Raw genomic sequence first — 26,153 nt, 5'->3', positions numbered from 1 at the left:
CTGAGTCAATCTTGAGGAAACAGTTACCTACATTATTAGCCTCTGAATAATTTCTGTAGAGAAGCAATTAATAGGTTTATTGTAATATAGGCTGAGAAACAGAACATATAAAAATGGTAACTGGTTAGAGCTGCTATTATTTCACTGAAGATTTAGTGAAATGGAGCACAGAAGAATAGATTACTCTGAAACAACATAGGTGGTTACTACTTTAAATACTTCATGGAGAAACGTATATACTGTTTGAAACTTTGCAACTGTTTCGAGTCAGACAAGGTAAGTTGTCTGGGAACCAATAAACCAATAAACAAGTCTTTCATTTGATTTGTGCCCCTCCCCCCACAAAAAGGACAAGCTTTTAAACATGCTGAAAGGTTGCCTTGCTCATTAATAAGATTTATCATCTTGATCTTTCTATTCTCTTTGCGCATAGTCAAAGAGGGTTCTTTTGTTACCACTGCAGGATAATTTTTGAGACATTTTCCTTTCTTTTCTGTCAACAGAGTTTCCATTTCAGTGTATGGTAGCGAAAGATGACTGCATAATATTGAAACTAGGATACTATTGCCTGTGGTAGACTATCAATCATATCCCTTTTGTACCTTCTACACATTTATACTTTACAACAAATCATGCCCCTCCCAATGTGGAGCCTTTTAAAAATTAGTTTGGCACACTATCTTCTTTTTTTCTTTTTTTCTTTTGCACTGTCAGTTGCGTTTGGATTTGTCCAGTCTGCTCTGTTTTGCCTCCAAAGTCCAGACACTTCGCCCCTTGATTCCAGTTCTTTTCCTCTTTGTCCATCATATTTATGCTGGCCTTTACAAATGCAGTATATTTGTAAAAAGAGTAGGATGACAAAGATAGGGAAAGAACCACTGACCAAACTTCAATTAAGTTTTTTTTTTTTTTAGTGTCTAGGATATGAGATTAAGACTCATTGTGTGAAATAGCAAACAGGTTATATACCAGGCAAACAAGAGCTGTTAAAAAAAACCTAACAGGGAATGAACATAAAATGCCATATACAATATACCACACAGTTCAAGATTCTGGATGATGACCTATTTCTTTTCCTTTAACAAAATGAAGAAAAAATGACACAGCAGATGGTACTACAGAACAAATACTATGGTTCTCTATAAGGGAGAAAGCCCACTGGAACAAACAAAACCATCTCACTGAAAAAGATCTTCACTGCTAGCAAGATCCTACTGGGTCTTCTAGTCCCTGAGCAACCAACACGAACAAGAGAAAGCCAGAGCAAATAATGCTTCTTTGGGGAAAATAACACTACAGGTAGAAACCAGAGATCCCCCTACCCAGCATTCATACAATAAATCCTTCTGTTCCAATTGGCATGAGGTAGAGATGAAAGAAATTCAGGATGCTGGACAACAAAGTCCCACTTGAAATTCTTTTATCACCCTACAGTCTCTATGAAACCTTAATGTCAATGTGACTGCCTATTTGCTTTGCATATATCAGATACATTAAAAATTAATAGTGATTCTCAGTGAGAGTTTCCCACATTATCGACAAACCACATCAAAGATGCATATTTTTCCTAATCTGACTTGTTTCCCCCCCTTCAATCTTTCATTTTAATTGTCATATTCCCGTATTCGTTTACTTTTCCTGCTTCTATATATATTATTTTCTAAAGAATGTGTTGAGAAACACCTGATTAAAGATCAGGATTCAGACGTGCATGCAGTAAAGAACTATATACTTTGCAAGAGATTTAATTCTGTTTTTCTGTGTAAGTCATTTGTGCTGCTAAATAGACCAGCAGATCTGTAGTTGAAAAAGTCGAAGTAAAACTTTAGGTATAGATATTGCACTCTTCTGTGTATGCACAACTATTCTTTGGATCCTAATTAAAATACTTTGAAAACTAATCATGTTTTAAAACATAGGATACATGTTTTAACTTTCTTTTCAGATGATCTACATAAAGTAGTGCATAAAGCAAATATGTTTGCATGAACTCTTAATAAACATGAACAAAGAACATAATGATTCTTTTTGTCACTTGCATACTTTAATCGTAGGAAAGCATCTTCCTATATATAAAAAAACTGTGCTATGTCAGCACTCTCAATCTCTAATTCACTTAAAACTGACTCATATTCATTGTTCTTTTGCTGAAAAAGCTCGATACAGATTTAGGCCACTTGCACAATATAATTTTTTTGTGCAGTAATTTTCAAGCTGGTATGTCTTGCCTGAAGATCAGACTTCAACTGAAAAGTTGTTGCATTTTCCCATCTTCATACTCAAATACTTTGAGCACGAGAAAATCTTTGGTCAGAGGAAGTTTCTTCCATCAAAGGAATCTTGCACACTTAGAGCATCCTCGGGTCCAACCTGTGGACACTGCTGCCATTTTAAAAGGATCAGGATCAGGCCCTCACAGCACTTTTAAATCCCTTTAAGATGGCAGCAGGGTCCACAGGTTGGACCCATGGATGGTGTCATGACTAGTCTGGCCCTCAGTGAAAGAGAATCCCCAGTTTCAATGCATTGTTCTTCCCCCCCAACAGCACCTGAATGGGCACTGCGACTGGTGTGTGAAATATGGCTGGATATTTTTGTGACATAATTAATGATGAGTGGTGCTTTCTTTCTTCAGTGACACAATGCTTTGCAAACTTTAAGCTCATTTTCATGTGCTGCATTTGTGGTGGTGAAGCATAACCCTGAATATCAGGGAAGATAGAGATGAAAGAAAGGTAACTTACGCTAGGAAATCCAGCTCATACATTGGCAAAAGGGGTGCTGGTCCTCTTCAAGAATGCGTGAACAATCATGTACAGGTGAAAAATCATGCACAGGTGGTACCTAACCCCACTCAAGCTACACTACATAAATCCTTCATATGACCCCCAATGCTGGCGCGGCTGCAAACAAACAGGCTCTTTTTTCCACTGTTGGTGGAATTGCCCTTTGATTTCACATTACTGGAGCCTGATCTTCAACATGACTGGGAAAATAACTGGTTATGTCATTCAACCACGTCCTGAACTGGTTTTTCTTAATTTGTGGGGAAATGAGGACATCCCCATAATCTGAAAAGATCTGATTTCAATTATGATCAGTGCGGCCAAAGCCATAATCACAAAATCATGGAAATCCAATTCCAAAGTCCCACTCACAATACAGCCTTGGATTAATAAATTATGGGAATTTCTCACAATGGAGAAAATCACAGACCGCATCTCAACCGCTGAGAACCAGAACTTCCAATCCAATTTCTATGAGAAATGGTGGCCTTTTCTGGACTATATGGAAAAATAAAACAAATACTTGCAGTCAATACCTGACAATTTCAAAGTTATAGCAATTTATTAAATTTTATGTTCTTTCGTTGTCTTTACCACATATATTGTAAATACTGCCAAGGCAATTGACATGCTGTCTCGAGAACATGTTTATATTCATACTGTTTATATAGTTATATGGTTATATATTTTTTTACTATTGCATATTATTTAAAAAATTAAAAAATAAAAATTAAAAAAGTATATATGACTTATATATGATATACCAGTATTGCCAGTCCTGATTAATCCTGAAAATATTCAGAATAACTAGGGCCATTTTTTTAAAGATCACAGCAGGGTTTTTTCCTTACTTCTAGAGGTTTCTTAGGTAAAAAAGGGAGGGGGAAGTGACTATCATAGGCAAATGGCATCATATGTTAGGGGGAGGTCAATTGTCTGTCCAGTCTCAACAATTCTCACATGTGGTCTATCAGACAACTGTCATGATTCTCTGAGAGTCTCCTTCCTCCCCCTCCCTCTCTTTACCTGGGAAAGATGCAAAAAGGAAAAAAAATCCCAAGCTGCTGCTAACAGATGCAGTTTCATGGTGAGCCTGTTTTTGAGAGCATGTCTTCTGCTGCCAGGTAGGTTCTGCTGGGATTCCCTGGTTTGTCATTGGTTCTGGTGGATTTTGCTGGTTCTTTTCGGTCAGTGGTTACTCTTATGTGTTTGGTTAAGGTTACTTTACTCTGGAGAAAGCATCAGATCCCCCTCCCCATAGGAAACAATGGAGAGTAGCTGGGGGCACCATGTTTGGGAGCCTATAGAATTGGATCCCCTGACCAAATCTTTTTGAAATTTGGTGAATCTTGAGCAGTCAGGCAGCCCTCACTCTGCTACAATTTATGTGTCATTAGCTTCAAAAACAGCAATTCCAGCTCCCTGGAAAGATTCCCCCATAAAGAATAAAGGGACAGCTTAAAAAAAAAACAACCAAATTCTAAATACTGAATACCAAACTGGCATGGGAGGACCGGAATATAAGGAATACTAATGTTTATGGCCTTTCCAATAGCTGGATCAAAAATATATAATTTTTTCCTAGTGCATGCCCCTAATTATCTATAATATTATAAGTATATAATATTTTTATGCATGTCTTATAAAATATGTCCTGTCCTAGATTATTATGAGACATAACCGAAGAAGAGTTCTCATAACTCAGGAACATATTCAAATGTTAAAACAGGTCACAGGAATCTCAAACTGGTCACCAATTTCAAAAACCTTGTAAGAACATTCCAAAAGAGACTGAACTATCACTAATCCTCCTAAGCCTCAACATACTTTCAGCATGCACGTACTATTTTTATGCAAGTATCCACACCAAAATATTATTTCACATCTAGTTACTAACATTTGCAGAATCATGAGAAGTGATTCCAAATTTCACCATACAATTGTTGCAATTATGTAACCCCCCCCCCCCCAAAACAAGAAAGGATTGTCTATTGAGCTAGTTCACAAAATCAGGCTGATGGGCGATTAGCTAATGGGACAATTCTGAAAGACACTTCTGTTCCAGCTTAGAACAATTCTGAGAGAGAAAACATGTTACATTTAACATAAGTAATAATTTACAAACAAAAGCAAAATATGTGGCTTGAAGAAAAAGTCTGAGAGACAGCTTGTGAGGCCTTTAATGATTTGGCCAGCATCCGACATGTTTACTGATTCACAGCTTGTTTAACTTCTTATATATTCCCAACAAACCATTCCTTGGTGTATCTTATCTTCTTTAAAGTCATTTAATTACATCACAAATGAATTCACTCTTCCAATTATACAGAGAGCTCTAAAAAGGTATGTATTGAAACTTTTTTTTACAAGAAATTTTTATTTTATTAAGAGAATTAAAAGCCCAGTGAAAACTTTTTAAAGGTTCATGTATAAAGTAATCGATTAATGCATCTGACAAATCTCTACCAAAATATGCCATGACAATTAAATTCTGAAAGAAAGCATTTTAACTCAGTAATGAAGACATCAAAATCCAAAGCAGAATCAAACAAACAAATTGGCCAATTTACAAAAACACTAAAAAATACACTTGCTCAATCACAATACTTTTTTCATTATACCCTTGGAAGGAATAGCATGTTACACAACTGTAATACAAACATTAACGAGCTACATCATAAAAATATACCCAATGACATTCCTGAAGACATATCAATGAACCGTAAACAGCAGCTTAATCATTTATGTTACCTCAGAAAATTAATGACCTGGAAAACACTGAAAGAAAAAATATTGTTGCACAACAACATTAACTTTATTTTCAGTTTATATTAGTAATAAAAAAAATTAAGTGCCTATGAAGCACTTTACTGCTTTGCATTCACAAAGGAAACAACCATTATTGTTTAATTATACTAACATTCCTAGGCACTCAGGTGTTAATGTGCTACTATTTCAACTTAGACCAAGTGAGACAATTTATTTGACAGAACAATGCTGACAACCAAAATGCTCACCTTTGGAATGCACAAGGCACTGGAATTAATGGTGAAAAACAGACACTATCAGTTTAGAACCACTGAATGGTTCTAAACTGAGGTTCTTAACTGGGCCTGGGATTCCTTTCCTAAATAACAATGTGGAAGCCATGTGACCATCCATCCCCATATATCCAACACACATAGGAGAAAATGACACAAACTGTTGTGGGCTGGGCCAGCCCAAGTGTAAGCAGTCCACCCAGCCTCCGCCAACTTTAATAGCCATTTTAACATGGCTGCTTGTGATATAAAATCACCAGGCCTCTGGATTTAAAATGGCAGCTTGTATTGCAGCCAGAGGACCTCCAGCCAACAGTTGCTGAGTCCCACCCGGGAGACCCAGGCATGAACAGAATGCCGCATAGGAATGCGGAGTGATCAGTGGGGACTGGATGTGCAGTCTCCCCAGCCCCTAAGGAATCCAGTGCAACAAAGGTCTCACAGAGTCATCCCCACTTAACACATTCCTTTACCTCCTCCCGTGATCAGATTTCCTGTCCTTGATTGAGGAGCTAATCAAATGACATTCATAAGTATTTACAGTTCGTTCCTGAGAAGGTACATTCCCCAACTAAATTCATCAACTAAGCTCTGGTGGACTTCATTAACAGGCTACCCCTTTTGTGCAGTCCTAGAACAAATTTTGCATTCTCCTTCACACACCCCAGCAGCTACCAATCAAGGTAATCAAGCCTTTTGTTAACCCCAGGAACTGACCATTGGAGTCTTTGTTCTAACAGCTAGGCGGGCCATCCCACCTCAGGACATGTTTTACTCTATAAAGGTAATGCCCCAGCCCCATTCAAATTGTACACGCTTATCGGATCCAAAGCGCTGTTCCCTTGAGGTTTGCCCTAATCCTCTTGCTCTCCTGGCTGAGAACGCTGGCATTTGAAGCTCTCCATCCGCAGACTTCCCTGCTCTCCTGATAGGTAATTATCGCCTTGCAGTCCCTCAAATCTATTCCACCTTCATCACTGCTTTTTAATTAAGAACATTGGCTTCATGTGTGTATCCTTGGGAAAGGACCTCTCACATAGCTGTCTTCCTTACTTTCTAATTCCCCCAATCTATTTACTCAGAAAGAGTAAATAGGGCAAATGCTGGTGTTTGAAGTCTCCGCAGACTTCCCTGCTCTCCAGATAGGTAATTATCAATCCCTCAAATCTATTCTACCTTCACCACTGCTTTTCCTAGGCCTCTTGTGTGTTGCATGCAATCTTGTGTGTATGCATTTGCCCCTCAAATAAAACAATTATCCTTTAACTAAGAACACCAGCTTTGTGTGTGTATCCTTGGGAAATGACTCCATAAATTATTGGTGAGAAAGATCCCATGGTTACCGGCCTCTCGCATAGCTGTCTTCCTTGCTTGCTAATTCCCCCACTCTATTTACTCACAAGGAAACCACTCCAGGTAACACAAGCAGAATAGTCAAAGTCTGGTCCAAAGTCAGAGCACGAGTCAAAAGCCAGGGGTGAGTCCAAAGTCCAAAAGCCAAGTCAGGAGGTCTGTAGGTCAGTTACTGGTAAGCTCAGGTCTAGATGCAGGCAGAGACAGGGCATGGTCCAAGAGCTACAGGTGCAAGGCAAGGTTCAAGAGAGTGGTCACAGCAGAAACAGGAATCCAACATGTTGCTTCCACACCTCCTGGTCTTTTGTGGCTGGGTTTTATAGCGAGGCTAGGCTCACAGTCAGGTGCTTGAGAGCTATCCTGTGGCTACTCCTCATCACAAACACCTGGCATTGACCCAGGAGGTATGCGCTTCGCCACCTCTCCTGCAGCCCCATACGTTGCCTTTGCCTGTGGAACTCTCTGGGTGAAGCTGAAGGTTTGGGAGTCCTTGGCTGTGCTCCACCTGTGGTGTTGGAGCTGGAGGATGTCAGCGCCTCCAGGTGCTAGCTGTGGACGCTGATCATCCAGCAGCTGTACTTCCTGATCACTGGCCTCTGCTAATTCAGGGCTGGCTACAAGAGGCTCCTCTCCTCCTGAGGAGTCAGGGCTGGCTGCATTAGGTTCCTCTCCTCCTGAGGAGTCCTCACTATCCGTGAGCCCCATGACAGAAACCAAGCATTCTACAGTTTTTCTTAGGCACACTTGCCATTCTTAAATAGGAAGGCTGATTAGAAGCTACGTTGAGAATCCCAGGTTTAAACAAACTGACTGTCTTAAAGTAATCCAAGTAATCTGCAGTGTATTGCAAAATTACAATTCACTGGCCTTCAAATTCATGCATTGTCTTTAACACATTTTATTCAAACCAGAGCAACTGAGAGGTCTTTAGAAATAATGTCAGTATTTAAAATAACAGAAGAGCTACTATTTCAGCTTTCATAACACTCATTTCAAAAGCAGGAGGTTAGGCTTAAAAACACAATTTTTTCTGAAGTTTGTTGTTTAGATCTATTTATATATGTTCATTTCTTACATTGCCATTCAAGTAATGAGAACTTTTAAAGATTTTATACAGCATTGTTGTTAAGTCTACTTTCCTAACATCTTTAGCTCTCTTTCAAAGAGAAATGATTGTGTGTATTGTAAAAGATAAAATTACATTAATAATATAATTACTGATTTAAAGTCATATACCATTTTATAGAAAAATACAGAAAAGCATGAAAAAAACCATGAGAGCCTTATATACTCACCCATATGCTCCATTACTAATTAATTTAATAGTCTCAAAATCACTTTCACGAGGCTTCCTTTGAAGTTTGAGAGATGTATTGGAACTCTTCAAAATAAATAAAAAGAGATCTAGTTACACTAGTTGCAGAACTTTGTAATATACAATATGTATATTGGAATCATAAAGAGGTGACAGTGGTATAACTTTAGCCAATCGTTCACAGGTCTTAAACCCAATGCCTTTAATAGATTCAGCAAGGTATCAACAGTACCAACATCAAGAGTGCACTTGATCCACTGCATAAAACGGATAAATGCAATTTTTTGAATTATTTTCTTAGGATATTCTTTTTCTATTTAGCAAAGAAATTGCTAATTTCTCTAAAAAATATTTACTTAAAATACTGTTTCCAGACTTCTGAGTGGGTCACAATATCTGTTAGTCTGGAATGGACTTTGTGAATGGATTAATATCTATTCACATTTTTTGCTGTCAAGCAAGCTGACAAACAATTGTTTGCTATTGCACCAATTTCATTCATTCTTAAAAGGATAATGGAGGAAAACTGCAAAAAAAAATTCTAGATTCATTTACAAAACTATCATAAGGAGCCGTTCTCTTCTATTTCACTCATTCTCTTTCCATATTGTATATATTATTTCATTTTAGATCCTTATTAGAGTCAAATTATAGAATATTTGTAACTAAATCTATCTAATAAGAGCAAAGACAGTGACTGTTCCCACAATCCCCATATAGATCTGAAATAAACAGAAAAAACCTTCATACAGTAACCACATAAGCTCCTATTTACTGGACAATCTTACAAAATCATTTATTGAAACTCAATAGTCAATCATTTATTTTAAACTCAGTACAATAAAACAGAGGCCCTGACCTGGATGACTGAGGCTAATCTGATCTCGTCAGGTCTTAGAAGCTAAGCATAGCTGGCCCTGCTTAGTACTTGGATGGGAGACCAACAAGGAAGTCGAGAGTCACCACACAGAGGCAGGCAATGGCAAACCACCTATTGTCTGAACATCTCTTGCCTTGAAAACCCTACGGGGTCACTAGAAGCCAGCTGCAATTTGACAGCGCCATCCATCACCACAATAAAACATAAGCCAATGTAACAAAAGACTTACACTGACTGATTCATCTGTTTCTGGAGTTGCTGCTGTTCCACTGTCATAGTTAGCTAGCTGAGCTATTTCTACAAATAAAAAATAAAAAAATCTGTTTTTAAAATACAGTTTGGACATTTATTAAAATGCTGAAGTACAAGATGGAAACAGTTGATTTTCAAGGTTGTTTCAGAGAATTATTGCAGTTTCAATTTTTTATATGTCCCACTATGTTCAAAATTAAAAGATTTATAGTACTGCAGTTTTGACAATGCTTGAGTGCTTAACATGATTTTAAATCATTTAACATATGACTACAGTTAATCAATAAACGCTTCCCCCAAAGCAACCAAATACATAGTATGCTTAAAACAGAAGGTCTCTGTGAGGAGAAAAGGTACATTTGTACAAGTTTTCCTACTCCAGGAGATGTAGAAAAACATTAATGGAGAAAATCAAGTATTTTATATACTATATACATCTTAATAGCTACTTGGGAACAATTTTACCTAAAAGCAGCAATGATCTTGTTTGGCTTCTTAAAATATTAAGAACTGGTAACTGTCTTACAAGCATCTAAACTTTCTTGTTTAATAATGCATGCATAAACAAACTATTTAGGTTAAGAGGACCTGCTTTAATACTTAAGGGGTTTACTTTACTAGGACTTGCAACCACCCAGAATGTCCACTAGCTTCTGAAAACTCACAATAATTCAAGTTGCATGTCACTTCTCAGCTTTAAAATAGTTTTACAACTTTTAACTTTAAATTGTTATTGATTGATTGATTGATTCAATTTTTATACCATCTCTACACATCCCTGTTCGATTAGACATAGGATTTCCTTCTGATATTAAAGAGATGTATATAACACAATCCCAAATATCACTGAAAGTTAAACAGTGTAACTTCCATCAAACATATAATTAGAGTTTAAAGCTCACAAGAGTTTCTGAACAACTTGAAATTGTACGTGTTATCCACAAAAGGAAGTTCTGATTTTTAAAAGATTTTTGTCAATATTAACTAATATTCAGACGTCAAGATACGTATATTTGACAGCACACAGAGTAACTTGCATCAATATATGAGTATCTGGTGTAGAATGCTATGTGAGATAAGCAAAGCCTTTTAACATGTGGTTAGGTCCGACATCTGGACCTGCCCAAGTGTGCAACATGCGTACCTCACACTTACTGCACACTGGTGGCAACCTGAACACCTTCAGGGTGGAGGTGAGGTGTCCAGAGTTAGGCAGGGAAGGATGGGAGACTGCTGGGCTGGCTACTGCAAGGCCTTGCTCCATGCTGAGGTTCTTGACGTGTCACGCACAGCAGAGAACATCGCGGCCACCTTGAGGAGGGAGTTGGATGGCTGGATAGGCGAGGGCACTGTCACCATGGGATGCATGGTGACGGATGGTGACCAGAACATGAGGGCAGAGGCGTGGGAGGTGAGCCACGAGCACATTTACTGTGCCGCTCACAAACTTCACCTAGTGGTGAAAGCTGCGCTTGGGGTGGGGTCCTCCCCAGAAACCCTGGACAACGTGACTCATGACGTCCAGTATCTCCTGCATGTTGGAGACTCACAAGTAACTTCTCACGCAGTGTGAAATCCACTTATGAACTGCACCAGAAGCAGGGCCAGGGGCATGTCCTGATCTCTGACATAGTCACTCACTGGAACTCCACCTGTGCCATGCTGGAGCGCTTGGTGGAGCAGCAGGCCGTACTCGAGGTGTGGCTCTCAGAGAGCGATGTTGTGAGTCAGGTGGGTGAGTTCAGCCAGGAGGATTGGCTCACCATATCCCAGACAGTGGAGGTCCTGAAGCCCTTCAAGGACTTCACTGTAGCGGTCTCGTCTGACATAGCAACCCTGGGTCTGGTCATTCCTCTGGTGCACACGCTCCAGAATTCATTGGCCTCCTTTGTGGACCCAGACGCACCACATGCAGACAGTGTTCCAGTGGTGCGCGTGCTCGTGAGAAGGCTGCAGCAGGGCATAGCTGCCAGGCTAACGCCTCTCATGTAGAAGGAGTCATACATGTTGGCGACCATATGCAATCAACACATTAAGGGCACTTTTGCCGAGCGGGACAGGAACCTCACCCAAGCCAGAGATGCCCTCTGTGTGCGGGTGAGGCGCAGTCAGGCCAACAAGGGACGCCTGTCATCAGAGGGGATGGGCTGCCCCTTCTGAGCAGGTTTACCCCCGCGGCCACCGCTGGAATGTCCATGGAGATGGAGATGCTCCGGCAGGCGCCCGGCCCCTCTGCGATTGTGAGTCGTGTGAGACAGGATTCAGCGGAGGCAGTGGTCAGGGACTACCTTGCAGAGTCCTGTGAGTTGCTGTCCATCGATCCGCTAAGCTACTGGGCCAAGAAGGAGGCAGTCTGGCTGGACCTCTCCCTCGAAGCGCAGTGGCTCCTCTCATGCCCTCCAACGAGCATGGAGAGCGAACGCGTCTTTTCCTATGCAGGTGACATTGTCAGCCCACATCGCTCTCGCCTTCTCCCACGGAGAGTTGAGCAGTTGGTCTTCCTGAAGGTCATCTCTCGACTCTTCAATTTCTCAGGAGTGGACTTCCAGAGTGAATGAGGTGAGCCCTCCTTGTGGCCTGCATCCTCTGCAAGTCTAGGACCTGGGGAATCACGCTCTTCCCTACAGTAATGAAGTAGAAATCCAGCAGCAGGAGGGTGGGTCTCAGTGGCAAAGGGAATGCACCCTGAAATTTGCCCCCCCCACAGGAAAAAAACCCTGAAACTACTGTCACAGACCCTGTAGGCTCAAATTTATTCTGATAATTGATAACAGGCCCCTGAAATGTGGATTGTCACTGGAGGGAGAGACAGGTTAGATAGGGACTGGTTAGGTTAGGGATTCCCAGCAAGAAACTCAGAGCTGCCAAACTTAGCTATGCTGCAGTGCTGAGGGAGAATGTGGTTAAATGTTCTTTAATGTTGTTTACAGTTGTTTTTGTTAAAGTTAAAAAATGTTCATGTTGAAGGGGTAGGGGAGGAGTGGGGCACGTACAGATGGTGTGGGAGGGGGCCACTGCCAGTTGATGACGAAGGATACATCCCAACACTAACTCACAGGTGTTTTCCAGTTTACCTGAAGCTGGCGGCGGGGGGGGGGGGCTCTGCAACCGTGATCCGCAAATGCCATTGTGTTGTGCTTGTGGCTAGGTACTGTTCTTCTCTGTGGTGTTTCGCCACTGGCTGAACTGAGAATCCAGCTGCAGGAAATGACAATGGTTCTGCTGGACTAAGTTGCAAGAGTTTCCCCCAGTTCAGTTTGGTTTGGGTGGAATGGATGTGTGACACTGTGGTTTGGCTTCCTTGGAGTCACTATAGTTATTGGGAAGGGGGGGGGGTTGTAAATGTTGTGCTGCTGTCTCCTACCCTCAGCCCAGGAACTCCAAGAAATAAAGTGTTTTTGCAAATACTTCTGTGTCTGATGTGAGGATACTTGTGGTACTGCTTGCCTAGGAGACTGTTGTGATATGTTCTGATGTGCCTTCCATGCTGCGTAACTTAAAGCCAAGAAATAAAATCTTTTTGCAAGTGTTTGTGTGTGAGTTGGTGATTCTCTGATGTGAGGATAGTTGTGGTGCTACTGCCTAGGAGACTGTTGTGATATGCCTTCCATGCTGTGTAACTTAAAGCCAAGAAATAAAATCTTTTTGCAAGTGATTGTGTGTGTATGTTGGTGATTCTCTGATGTGAGGATAGTTGTGGTGCTACTGCCTAGGAGACTGTTGTGATGTGACACTGGTGCCATGTGCCTCCCTTTTAATGCTATAAGTGAAAGCTAAAAAAATAAAAAAATGAACTTTCAATGCGTGTTTGTGTGTTATTCCCTAGTGTTAAGGTTGGTTCCCATCATAGGGAACTATGGGGAGTGGCTGGCCAACCCGCTCTGGGGGTGGTGGGGAACTTGGGGGTGTGCGTCTGTGGTTCAGGTGTGCTTTCCCAGGGATGAACTTGCACTCAGGAGTGTGCACTTCACTGTGGCACCCCTGGCCTGTGCAAAATTGCCCTGGGAAAGACAGTTTAAAAGTTCTCATCATAGGGAACAATGGGGAGTGGCTGGCCAGCCTGCTCTGGGGGTGATGGAGAACTTGGGAGTGCGTGTCTTTGGGTCTGTGGGGTTGCTGGGGGGTAGACTGAAAGGGGGATTATGCCTGTGGCCATGGATGTCACATTCCATGGGTTGCTGCAGTGGGAGGCTGAGCAGTTACTGCAGGGGTGGTTAGTTTTGTGTGGGGGGGTGGTTCTGAGGGGCAGTGTAGCCACACTGTGGCTGTGGCCATTTTTAGCCACAATCCATGCGTTTCTGCTGTGTGGGACTTCCCCACAGTAGAAAAAAAATGGTAAAATCACCTCTGGGGGGGCTATAACATGAACGTTGGGGAGGGCATGGTAGGACAGGTAAGAGCAGGTCCTCTGAACACTGGGTGCATTTTGCTTGCAAAATGCCACCCCAAGCCATGTAGAAAGCCCCCTTTCTTTACCATAGGGAATAGTGAGAGTGGAGGAGGATGGGGCACCTTCTTTGGGAGGCCATAACATGGCCCCCCAAAGTGCAATCTTCCTGAAACTTGGGGGAGGGTGTGAGAAGAGGTAGGAGCAGTTCCCCTGAAAATTGCCACCTAGAAAGCCCTTTTGTTTTTCCCCATAGGGAATAATGGAGATGGGGGTACCTTCTTTGGGGGGGGGCATAACATGGCTCCCCGAAGTCCAATTGTTCAGAAACTTGGGGAGTCATTAGAGGAGAGTTAGGAGAAGGTCCCCACCAAGTTGGGTTTGCTTCCTAAAGAAAATGCCCCCTCCCCAGGCTCCCAGAAAGCCGGGAGCATGTTCCCAATTGAAAACAAGGGCCGAATCTTTATGTAGCAAACCCGAATCTTTCTGAATCGGCTTGCCGCTTTGGAATTCCCTTTATTCTGAATTTTTTCCCCAATTCCGGTAAACCGAATCGGGAAACTCAAATCATCCTGGCCCTGCACACCCCTAGTTTCTATGATTTTATGATTCTATGCTACCATAAGCATCCTGATATTATTTGTAATACAGATGATACAGTCATGGAAGTACACCAACAGAGTGTCTGCTGAACTCATTGTATGCTGATTTAGCAGTCTATATGATTGAAGGATAAGTTTATGTTTGTGTAAATTATCTCTTTTTTGTGTAAATTATCTTTTTAAGTAACTGCATTGTTCATATGTAGCATATATGAAGGGATGTTTCATTCTTCGGGAAGCAAGCAAATATACAATATTTCAGAGAAAATAAACAGGTCAAAAGTCACTTTGTATGTACATGTACATTGTATGCACATGTAGATTAGTTTTGCTTTTAAAAGCAAACCAAAAAGGAAACATTCCATATAAGCAAATGTGTAGAAGAAATCATTAATACATAGTTAGTGTGTATATGCATGTAAAATCAAAACCAATGCATTTTGCTTCTTAAAACCACCTCTATCAGCAAGGTAAAACATTAGGTTAGCTTTACTAGCAGATTATAAATATGGGTTTGAGTAATCAAAATGCTGAAAGATTTTTGGGTTTGCAAGAACTGAGCCATTATAATATACTTTGACAGCCTTCTCACTCAACAAATTATATTCATAAATAGAAAATTAAAATGGTTCAATTTTAAACATTATTTTTTGTAAAATAACCATTATCTGAGAAATATATATTATTTGTAAACAGTAGGTAGTAATGGAATGAAACCAAGAGTCAGCTTTTGAAGCAAGGAGTTAAGGAACCATTTTGCAATGCTTGAAGGCATTTTTTAAAACTCATCTAAATACCATTAAACATCTGCCTTTTTATTTCATTGATTTAAACCATTTCTAAAGACTCATGATTCAAAAAGGTAAAGATGGTAATTTAAAAGCCACAGGAAAACATTTCTCCCCAGGGAATGTTTCTGAAATGCAGCGACCAGACTCTAGTAAATGATGAATCTGCTGTGCTATCGCTTCAAGTACAGTATAGGTTTATCTGGCATTATCTCCAAGAATTGCATGCATCATTTCACTTGCATAAAAGATACTGTAGCCAAAAAAAAAAAGTAAAGGGTTTCTGTCCTAAACACAATTTCTAGAAAACAAGTTTCATTGAGATGTAAAGCACCAAACTTGCTTTCAACTGAAAATAAACCTTTTGCATTTCATCCTTCAGTGGTTTTATTCATAGACTTATTTCAGAAAACTGACCAAACTGAGCTAGGCATGTCTCCTTTAGCGTACCAATAATTAAATATTATATTTCATAACGGACAAAGCAGCATGAATTCTAAACTGTGATGTTTTAAATAATGGCTCAAGTTGTTCAATAACATGCACTGCTTGGTAGAGATCTAATAATGAGATGTAAAAAAAAAAATACTATATAGGACTGCCAGGTCCTTCAAGGGCCAAAATGGGGGTGCAGGGGTATGGGCAGCAGGGCGCATGCATGCTCCCACATTCTCCTATTGCACTGGAAAATGATGTGATTTTCCAGAACAATGGGGAAGTGCACGAGGGTGTGCAAGCACTTCTCTTACCCTTTGGTGCCTTTCTCCCTGCCAGCCAGGTGCTCAAGGCCACGGGGCGGCAGGTGAGAGCGGGGTTTTCCCCATGCCAGGCAGGTTGCTGTCAAGCCTGTTCCTATAAGATATTGATAATGATGGAGAGAAAGGCTCTTAATGTGAAAATCTGAAGAGGCTGTCTTTGGAAATGTTCTCAAACAGTATTTATTAAATGTGTCTGCATATATCTACTACTAGAGACATTGACTCTTACGATAAGTAATATTCTGTAGATGAGAGTCAGCTCTCTATTTCATAAACATTCCAGAGCCCCAAGTAAAGCTGTACAATCCAGGAGCCTGGATAACCAATATGATCTTACCTTACCATATTTGCTCCACTGAACTATGGGCACAGAACTATAAGGGTTTTCAGAACTTCTGAAAAGCAAGATTACTAGGCAAAATAGTTTTGCCATGTTTTGGAAATTAAGTATCTATGATGAATTCATGAATATTAATAATTTGGAACAAAACACATTGTGGAGTTCAGACGGAATATATAAAATACAGATTCAAGATCATCTGGGCTCCAAGGACGGTCCCGCTTACATTCAGGGTCGTACTGCCTAGATTCTTATGCCTCTGATTACAAGTCCAGGGTACAAGACACTGTCCTCTTTTCATTGCATCTCCTCAGAAGTCAACTATTTCCCCCCATTCTACCCCTTTTCATTAAAAAACACTTATTTGATAAATGGTTATTATTCAGTTTTGAGATTGTGTGTAGGCAAATAAGATGCTTGTAGTAAATGATATTCTTCTTTAAACTAGGACATTTTAAAATATGGGCAATAACTATAGTTTTATATTAAATATAATGGAAACTTTAAAATAATTAATCTAATTTTTTTAAACATTAAGTTGCAGTGCAATCCTAAGAAGAGTTACTCCAGTCAGACTCCAGTCTGAAATCAATGGGTTTAGACTAGAGTAACTCTGTTTAGGATTGTACTGCTAGTTTCTGGTAATCTACCCTGCCGTTCCTTTAATTAATACTAAGCTCCGTCTAGCCTTTTCAGGAGCTTTAAAAAAATTATATTATGTTTTATTGAAAAGAATTTTTCAAGCTAATAAAAAGACAGCAAGAAAAAAAAGGAAAAAAATCATGTATCTACCAAAAAGAAAAAAAGAAGAAATTAGTTATAATCACCAATTTTCTCTGTGAAAAGATAGAGAAATATTAACTTCACATTTACCCTTACCATCAATATTATACCTTCACTTCAAATTTACCCTTACCATCATTATACCTTAACACCAAATTAATCCTAAATGACTGCATCTCCTTCCTCTTTAAAGCATTTTTCTCCACCTCCTAATCTTCAAATGTACAAACTATCAATTCATGTCTCTCCGTTTCCTGTAAAAAGTCTATAAAGGGCTTCCAGGTAACAATATATTTATCCAGTGACTTTTCCATAATCAAAGACATAAATCTGGCCAACTCAGCATACTCCATCATCTTCTCCAGCAATTCCTCTGTTGTAGGTATTATTGTAGCTTTCCATTTTTTGATCATATAACAGTCTCGCTGCTATTGCCATATACAAAAAAGTGTACCATGAGTAACTTCCAACTGTCCATTAATCTGACAAGAAAATCTCATTTCATTTGTATATTCATTTTTAGAATCTTCTGAATAATTGAATGTATTTGTAGCCAAATTTTTTTTAGCTTTATTGCATGTCCACCATAAATGATAAAATGTCCCCTCCTGTGGCTCACATTTCCAGCATCTATTTGAAACATTCTTACACTTGCTAATTTCTCCAGTGACATATACCATCTGTACATCATTTTATAAAAGTTTTTTTCATTGTATAATGAAATCATCTCTCAGTTTCATTTTACACTCACCTTGTAAAAAATCTAATATATCTCAATACCTTAACCACTTATGTTTGAATATCATTTCTCGTCTAAAAAAGGCTTCTTGTAGTGAAATCCAGAAAAGCGTTTTTGGGCACAGCCTGAATTTATATTTATTCCATACTCTCAGGACGGCATGTCTAATATAATGATTTTTTAAAATCCACATTAACTTTAACTTTGTCATACCACAAATAGGCATGCCATTCGTATCTTACCTCATGTCCCTCCAACTCCAATATCCTTTTATTTCTCAACATTGAACACTCCTTCAACCTTACCAAACAACAAGCATCAAATTATATTTTCAAATCAGGTAGGCCTAACCCCCCCTTTTCTTTGCAACTTGTAATATTTTATATTTAACATGTGGTTTCTTCCCTTGCCACACAAATTTGGATATATCCTTCTGCCATTGTTTAAATGGTCAATACTGGTATTGTCTGAAACAAAAATAACATTCTAGGTAGGACATTCATATCTTATTTACAGATATCCCAACAAAGACAACTGTAATTTCCCCCATCTTAATAGGTCTTTTTTTTATTTCTTCCCATGTCTAGTATCTTTAAATTAATGACATAAAAATTGTCCAGATTGTTCAATCATGCTTTAATATGGTTGTTGGGGGTTTTCCGGGCTGTATTGCCGTGGTCTTGGCATTGTAGTTCCTGACGTTTCGCCAGCAGCTGTGGCTGGCATCTTCAGAGGTGTAGCACCAAAAGACAGTGATCTCTCAGGACACTGAGATATCTGTCTTTTGGTGCTACACCTCTGAAGATGCCAGCCACAGCTGCTGGCGAAACGTCAGCAACTACAATGCCAAGACCACGGCAATACAGCCCGGAAAACCCCCAACAACCATCGTTCTCCGGCCGTGAAAGCCTTCGACAATACACCATGCTTTAATATGCTCCTCCATTATCTTAGATCATCACAATCCTTCCTTATCTTGGCCTAAGACCTGTTCATACATGCGGTTTCCTTTGCTTTTGTCAGAACTGTTAAGCATCTTTACTACAGCTTTCTTCACCTACTCAGTAGGTACTGAGTAACTTGAATTTCATATTTTATCAGTGAAATGAACAATGAATTTGCTGCATGCTTTATCTTCCTTTAGCGTCACGTATTTCTAAAATCCTTTTGTGGTTTCGAATACTGCCTCCTATTTGCTAAATAATTTATAAAGTGGAACTGGTTACTTTGCAGCTTGTTTGTTATTTATTACTTCTGTGTTTGAATTTCAGCACAGTGCTAGAACGGTTAGCTACTTTGAGTGTCCCTTGTGGATGGAAGAACAGGATAAAAATATTTTAACAAATAAACCGTATAGGATGATGCAAAACAAATATATGTTGAAATGAAAGGGCATCCAATATTAGACCCTCCCACTCCCATCTTGATTTAAGAACAGATTACTGGACCATGAAAGCCTCATACCTTCCAAAGGATCCTTATTCAACCCCAGCTGGCTAATAATATACCTAGGGATGTCAGTTTTAATTCCTTGCCCTTCTTTAGCATGCCCTTCTGCAGCTTCCAAAAGATAATAAAATTCTTCAGGATCAAACTCCTGAAATTAGAAAAAAAAAACTATTACAAAGACTGTTCGCTTTATTTCTATAGAAGGAACACAATTTTCTTAATTTGGTTGTTAGACTGAATAAACTTTAGTCACTGGAGAAGAAGACAGATTCTCTTATGATTTAATAACTGATTAAACTACAAGAAGCAGAAAGTACATGGAAAATTCTCACAACAGACTGTAAGAGAGCCAGCATGGTGCAGTCATTAGAATGTTGGACTAGAATCTAGGAGAACCAGGTTCGAATCCCCACTCTGCCATAGAAGCTTGCTGGGTCACCTTGAACCAGTCACACTCAGCCTACCCTATTGCTCAAGGTTGTTGTAAGGATAAAATGGAGGATAAGACAATTATGTAAGCCACTCTGGGTATCCACTGGGGAGAAAGCTGGGATTTAAATGAAGGAATCAAGGTTCCCTCAGGAATCTGGTAAAGGACTGTAATGTTTAATTTGTTCATAATTTCTTTTGGAATCAAAGATGAACAGTGAACTATCAAATTCGGTAACAACAAATTATTCAGAATGGTGAAAACCCAATTGTAAAAAGCTCCAAGAAGACACTTCCGAATTAGGTCACTGGCCAACAAAATGGAAAATGAAGTTCAGTGTAAGTATGCAAAGTGATGTCTATTAGGGCTAAAAATCCTAACGACATATACACTGATGGTGTCTGAAACTGGCAGTAACCAAGAAAGAGATCTTGGGATCATGGGCTTAATGAAGAATCATTATGAAACGGTCTGAAAATATAATAGCCAGTACTGTAAAGGCAGCCCTGACCTGGATAGCCCAGGTGAACATGATCTCATCAGATCTCAGAAACTAAGCAGGGTCGGCCTTGGTTAGTAAGTGGATGGAAAACCTCCAACGAAGACCATACCTTCAGAGGCAGGCAATGGCAAACCACCTCTGTTAATCTCTTGCCATGAAAACCTCACCAAGGGTCACCATAAGTCAACTCTGACTCAAGGGCTCTCTCCACTACCATTGTAAAGGCTAGTATTGTAATGCCTTTAGGTTCAACCACATTTGGAACTCCATGCACTGTTCTGGTTGCCCCATCTCAAAAAAAGTTATCATACAGCTGGAAATGGTGCAGAAAAGGGAACCAAAGTGGTTAAAGAGTTAGCAAACCATAACTACAAGAAAAGCAACAGATTGTGTGAACTTTCAGTTTAGAAAAATAGTAATTTGGGAGGGGGGCATATGATAGAGGTTTATAAAACTATGCAAGGGTTGGGAAGTTAATCAAAAGAACTTATTCTCTCCTCAAGACAAATGAACTTAGGGGAGAGGGATTAAATTGATGGCAGTGGAATCATGACAGAGAAGGAAGTACTTTTTTACACTCTGCGCAATTAATTTGTAGATCTCACTACCACAAGGTGTGGCAATGGCTGCTAGCTTAGATGACTTTAAAAAGAGATTTAAAAATCTTGCAGGATAAATCTGTCATTGACTGTTGGCAGTGATGACTGACTGGCATCTACATATTCAGAGGGAGGATATCTCTGGATGGCAGATAATTAGGGGGCAACAAGAAGGGGAGATTTTGGTTTCTGTGCTGTTGTGGTTGCCTAGTTCCTTCATCTACTCCATGGCTGGCTAGGTCCAGGAGACAGTAAATGCCTACCTCAAAGCAGGCAGTGGTGTTCTGGGGTGGGAAAGTGGCATAAAAATACTTTAAATAAATAGGAAATAAATAAGAAATTTAAAAAATCAAATAAATTAAATAAATTTAAGCTCGTATATTAACTTTAAGACAGAATTCATGAAGATAGTTTATTTACAGATTGTACTTAAATGGCTTCAATGCCCACAATACATTTATGAAGAAATGTCTGCATTATATATTATCTATTTGTAGCAGACTCTCTTGCGCATGTGCGCACATATACATACACATATTATGATGACTCTGAAATATCAAAGATGATTTACTACGTCATACTTTCATCAACTTGTTACCATGAAATATACCATAGTCTTGTTTACAGGAACTAGTGGTAGTAATCAAAATTTATTGCATGGCCATTGATTGTAACAGACGACTAGAAGTGAGGGTTCACAAGTTCCCTCTCTGATGCCCTAACAGCCTTATGCACTGGCTAGTTTTGAATGTATTTCTAAAGGTGAAACAATTTCATACCTACCCTCCCAACACACAGGGGCATACCAACCAAAACAATGAATGCATCCAACATCAAATCGATGGTCACAGGTCTCAAATGTTTACATTCTATTTTTGTCGCTTTCACAAAGTTTATCCCAGATAATAGGAGGAGGAACAAACCCCGCACTATGATTTAATATTCTCACATACCGGTATGTAATAGATTTTAAAAAATAATATTTATCTTCAAAAACAGCAGTTCAAACTTAATATACCCCCTCCTCATAACCTCTCAATTAAATTTCATAGCAATCCAAATACTGATTAAAGTTAGGATAATCTTACTAAGCATTCAAGTAAGCGAGCAGGACGAGCAATGACAATAAGAATCTTTCGGACAAGTTGTTTAATAAATGCCAGTTCTCCACTTTCTGATCTCTCTTGAGCCTGTTAAAGAAAATCAATAAAAACAGCCTTAATGCTAAAAACAGACACAGAAAAAGCAAACTAAACATTATCAGTAAAGTTAACTGTATATATACCTAACACAGCAACCTTAGTGTAGTTGTTTGTTTAACCAGGTCATCACAGAATAGTATTCACAGGTTTTATATGAGAGAGATAAACTTACAGAAATAATCAATCCAGACAGTACATCAATTAACAAACATACCAGTTTGAGAAAGGTCAAAATAGTTTATTTGTTATAATAAACTTCAGTTAAATGATCACCTCTTAAGGAAAGAGCAATAGATTGTACATTAGGTTTACGTTTCCCATCTGCTACAGCACAATTTGGAGTAAGCACCAGCAAAATCTGGGATATAAGATGACTCATTCTGTTTAACATATCCCAACACCATTAAAATTCAAAATAAACCTGGATCCAGATTGCAACAGAGGAATCACTGAAACTTAACAGTGCAATCCTAAGAAGAGTTACTCCAGTCTAAGCCCATTGAAATTAGTTGGCTTATACTAGAGTAACTCTTCTTAGGATTGCATTGCTCAACTATTATATTATTTTTATATTTATTTTATATATAGTTTGTCTGTAATTAAGGAAGATTACTGAGTGCAAAACAGCTAGGATATTCACTGAGCAAAATACAATAGTGATCAACAGTTAGGACATTCAGTGAGCAGATACAAAAGAGTATGGTAGCAGAAAATGTGGAAACTCCCTACTAAGAGCATATCTAAACATATCTAAACTATGCCAATACCATAGTTTATAGTACTTGTTCCTACCAAGACATCCGTGACGGACTGCACTTAATGGCAGGTTTCTGCAGTGCAGCAACATCAAAGAGCTGGGAGGGGAATAGTTAACTGTTCCCTAGAATGGAAACCTTAACAGGCTATTCCCTCTTCTCTGATTTGTCAGCACCAGCTTTAAAAAACCTGTATGATCAACTGAGTGCTGAGGAGTAGGGTTTTTTGTTCATTATTCCATACGGGAGTTTCTGTCAGTTAGAATCAGTCTGAACATAGTCAGTTGGTTTCTGACAGGATTTGGAGTGAGGGAGTCTGTCAAGGAAAGTTAGGCAGGTTCACTTTTAGAGTGAAGAAAGAAGACTCCTTTGCCTTAACAGTAGTATAATTGACCTTAGGAAGCCTTCTATCTAAGAAGTCAAAGTGTCAGTGTAAGCTGAAGCATGCTTTACCCAGACATCAGAAAACTGGGAGCGTGTTTTGGATGAGAGTGATTGGGTAGTGGGTTGAGACTCCCTTTATAGCCAAAAAGAAGGGAGTTATATTTTCTGAGGAGGAGAAGGTTAATTCCTGCTCAGTTTTGAAGAGGGTTTAGCTCCGAGGAGGACCCTGGGTCTGCTGTGAAGAGAAAATGGTTTTAGACTACTCAGGACATAGAAATAACCTCTAGTTTCAGGGAAGGAGAAAGTTAGGCGCACAAAGAAAGTGATTAAATCCAGAAAACCTGAACTATCATATGGAATTAGGAAACATTGTTGCTGTAACTAAATTACTAAGTAAAACACCTCTCACTGTTAATAACTAAGAAGATATGAAAATAAGCTTCAAGAATACTATTTTGCCTGTTATACAAAGTTACATAAATACCAACAAAATTTTACCCCCACCCTTCTATTCTCTGACTACATTTACTCAATCACAGCCTATTAAATAAAGCTGTTATTTCTTTTTGAATGTTATACAGTCTCTACTGCCATTTCCAATTGCAAAAAGAAGAGGGCTCCTGCTTTTCCCCATCAAGTACCTAGGCTGGGCTAAAAGCTAGAATTATATCTGCATGACATACTTTCTTCCCAGAGAACCTCACCCCCCTCAGGCACAGGACAGGACACAACTGAGATTTGAGGTGCTAGCAGCTGCCTTATTGTGTTCTGTGGATCAGCTGGCCAAGCAATCCTGGGGCACATTGCCTTGTAGGATTGGAGCCCTATGCAGCAGCAGCACTAGATCAGTCAGGTGTAATAGCAGAGCACTTCCTCAGGGGTTTCATAAGTGTCAATAGGATGACAATAGCATGTGCGTCAGGGGGAGTCTCTCGGCCAGACCCTGCTGGGATGCTACAGGCATGGCTCTGGCCAACACAGCATCTATGCTGTTTGCCATCACTGCATATGTCTCTGTTTCACTTCTGTGCAGGTGGTGATTCAATAAGAAGATCTGGGAGCTTGACCACTGCTGTTTCTGCCATTCCGCTCAATCACCAGTTCCAGCCCACCTCCAGAAGCATCCTGCCACAGGCTGCTTTTTTGCCCTGGGAGCCCACTTCGCTCATACATATACTGAGCTAAGAGCTTCTTAGCCTGTCTGCACATGGTCCCTTGGAGCAGCTTGCAAACACACAGGAGCCATACTGAAAAGACGGAGTTGCTGGAAAGAGGAAGTTGTCTCCCACAGCAGCCATTTTGTGGCTGGCTCCATCTCCCATGGTAGCCATTTTGTGGTTGTGCCCTCCACACTGCACCAGAACTCCAAAGGTGCCCATAGGCTGAAAAACAATGGGGTCATATTATAGGGAGTCATGTATAACTAATTTGTGGGAGAAATGAAATGTTCCCAAACTTTCAGTTGAAGATGTGGCAATGCTAAAAGCACCAATTATGGAGGGAGAGCTTCAGAGAATTATTCAAGACTTAGCAAATAACAAAACACCAGGATCAGATGAATTTCCAGCCTGTGCTTTAAGAAATGTATTTAAAATTTGAAAAAAACTATAACTTTATATATTCAATGAATTTATGGCAGAAAAAATATCCCAAAATCTTGGAGAGGGGCAAAGATTATTTTGACTCCTAAGGCTGGTAAAACCTTAACTGCCTCAGAACTGTATAAACCAATCACTTTATTGAGTTAAGACTTTAAAATATGGCCTAAGATTCTGGTAAAATTATTAGGCGCTATCTTGAGGAAAATATTCCGGAAGATAGTGCATTTTTGTTTGATAGAAATATAACATCAAATATCCAACATTTAGTAGATTCAACTGGTGAAATTCAGTCTCAGGATGTTTGCCTTGATTTTTTTAGATGCAGAAAAGGCCCCTGACCAAGTGGAATGGCTGCAGTGAGAAAGGTCTCAGAAGCTTTTAATTTGGGGGAAAGTTCTGCAAATTGGATTTAAGCAAAGTATTATTCATCAAATGCTAGCATGTATGTAAGTGGATCCAATTCCCAAGATGCAAAGACGTCCCTTTATTGCCTTTGTTATTTGTGTTAACTATAGAACCACTAGCTATTACTATTAAGGAACATCAGGAAAAGTTGTGGAACCCAACTGTGTGGAATCAATTAATTTTATGTGAATCTAGCTCTCTAGCTGGATTTAAAAATAATTGCACTAAGGCTGGGTTTAAATATACTATCTTCTTCGAAAATTGATATCTGTGTCTTTTCCCTACAAAATTACTACAATAAGTTATATGGAGATGTGGGTGAAAGAGGACATTAACAAGATTAATCAGTTTAATCATGAAAGACTACTCTATGAAATTTCTAAACAACCAAAAATATAAACATTTACAATTATTGTGATTGTGTGAATTGGGTATGTTCAAGTGTACAGTTCATATTTAGTTGGTGTTTGTATGGCTTATAGCTTCGGCCGGAAAAGCAATAAACATATTATTATTATTATTCTTGTGATTGGGACAAGTAACATTGATTAAGATGACTATATTGTATCAGATATTGTTTTTACTGATGAATGTTGAGCTTACCTAAAAATATGGCAGAAACTCGTGAATTCAGTTTTTTGGGCAGATAAACTTTCACGGGTGTCACGTTAATGCTATCCAGACAAGGGGGGTGGGTGGGTTTCCAGATATACAAATTTATTATTACACATGTAAACTACATAAACTGCTATAATTTTGTTGCAAACCACCTGGTGGTTTGGTTTAGACCAAATGTTGGAGT

The 26,153-nt window shown here is 39.4% G+C and overlaps 1 protein-coding gene across 2 annotated transcripts in view; it reads right to left on the bottom strand.

Annotated features, from left to right (window-relative positions):
- Window positions 1–26,153, bottom strand: part of LOC129335200 (microtubule-associated serine/threonine-protein kinase 4-like) — a 325,787-nt gene that overhangs the window by 38,841 nt on the left and 260,793 nt on the right. For both annotated transcript variants that reach the window (XM_054987644.1, XM_054987642.1), the window contains 4 exons: window positions 22,093–22,194; window positions 19,489–19,621; window positions 9,605–9,672; window positions 8,476–8,561 (listed from right to left, as the gene is read on the bottom strand). In XM_054987644.1, coding sequence (XP_054843619.1) covers window positions 8,476–8,561; window positions 9,605–9,672; window positions 19,489–19,621; window positions 22,093–22,194 — 389 coding nt within the window. The remainder of the gene's footprint in view (window positions 1–8,475; window positions 8,562–9,604; window positions 9,673–19,488; window positions 19,622–22,092; window positions 22,195–26,153) is intronic.

The sequence above is a fragment of the Eublepharis macularius genome, chromosome 8 (genome assembly GCF_028583425.1).
Source record: "Eublepharis macularius isolate TG4126 chromosome 8, MPM_Emac_v1.0, whole genome shotgun sequence".
NCBI classification, from domain to species: Eukaryota; Metazoa; Chordata; class Lepidosauria; order Squamata; family Eublepharidae; genus Eublepharis; species Eublepharis macularius.
Note: the sequence above shows the minus strand (reverse complement) of the source record. Positions and strands in the feature narration are given on the sequence as shown.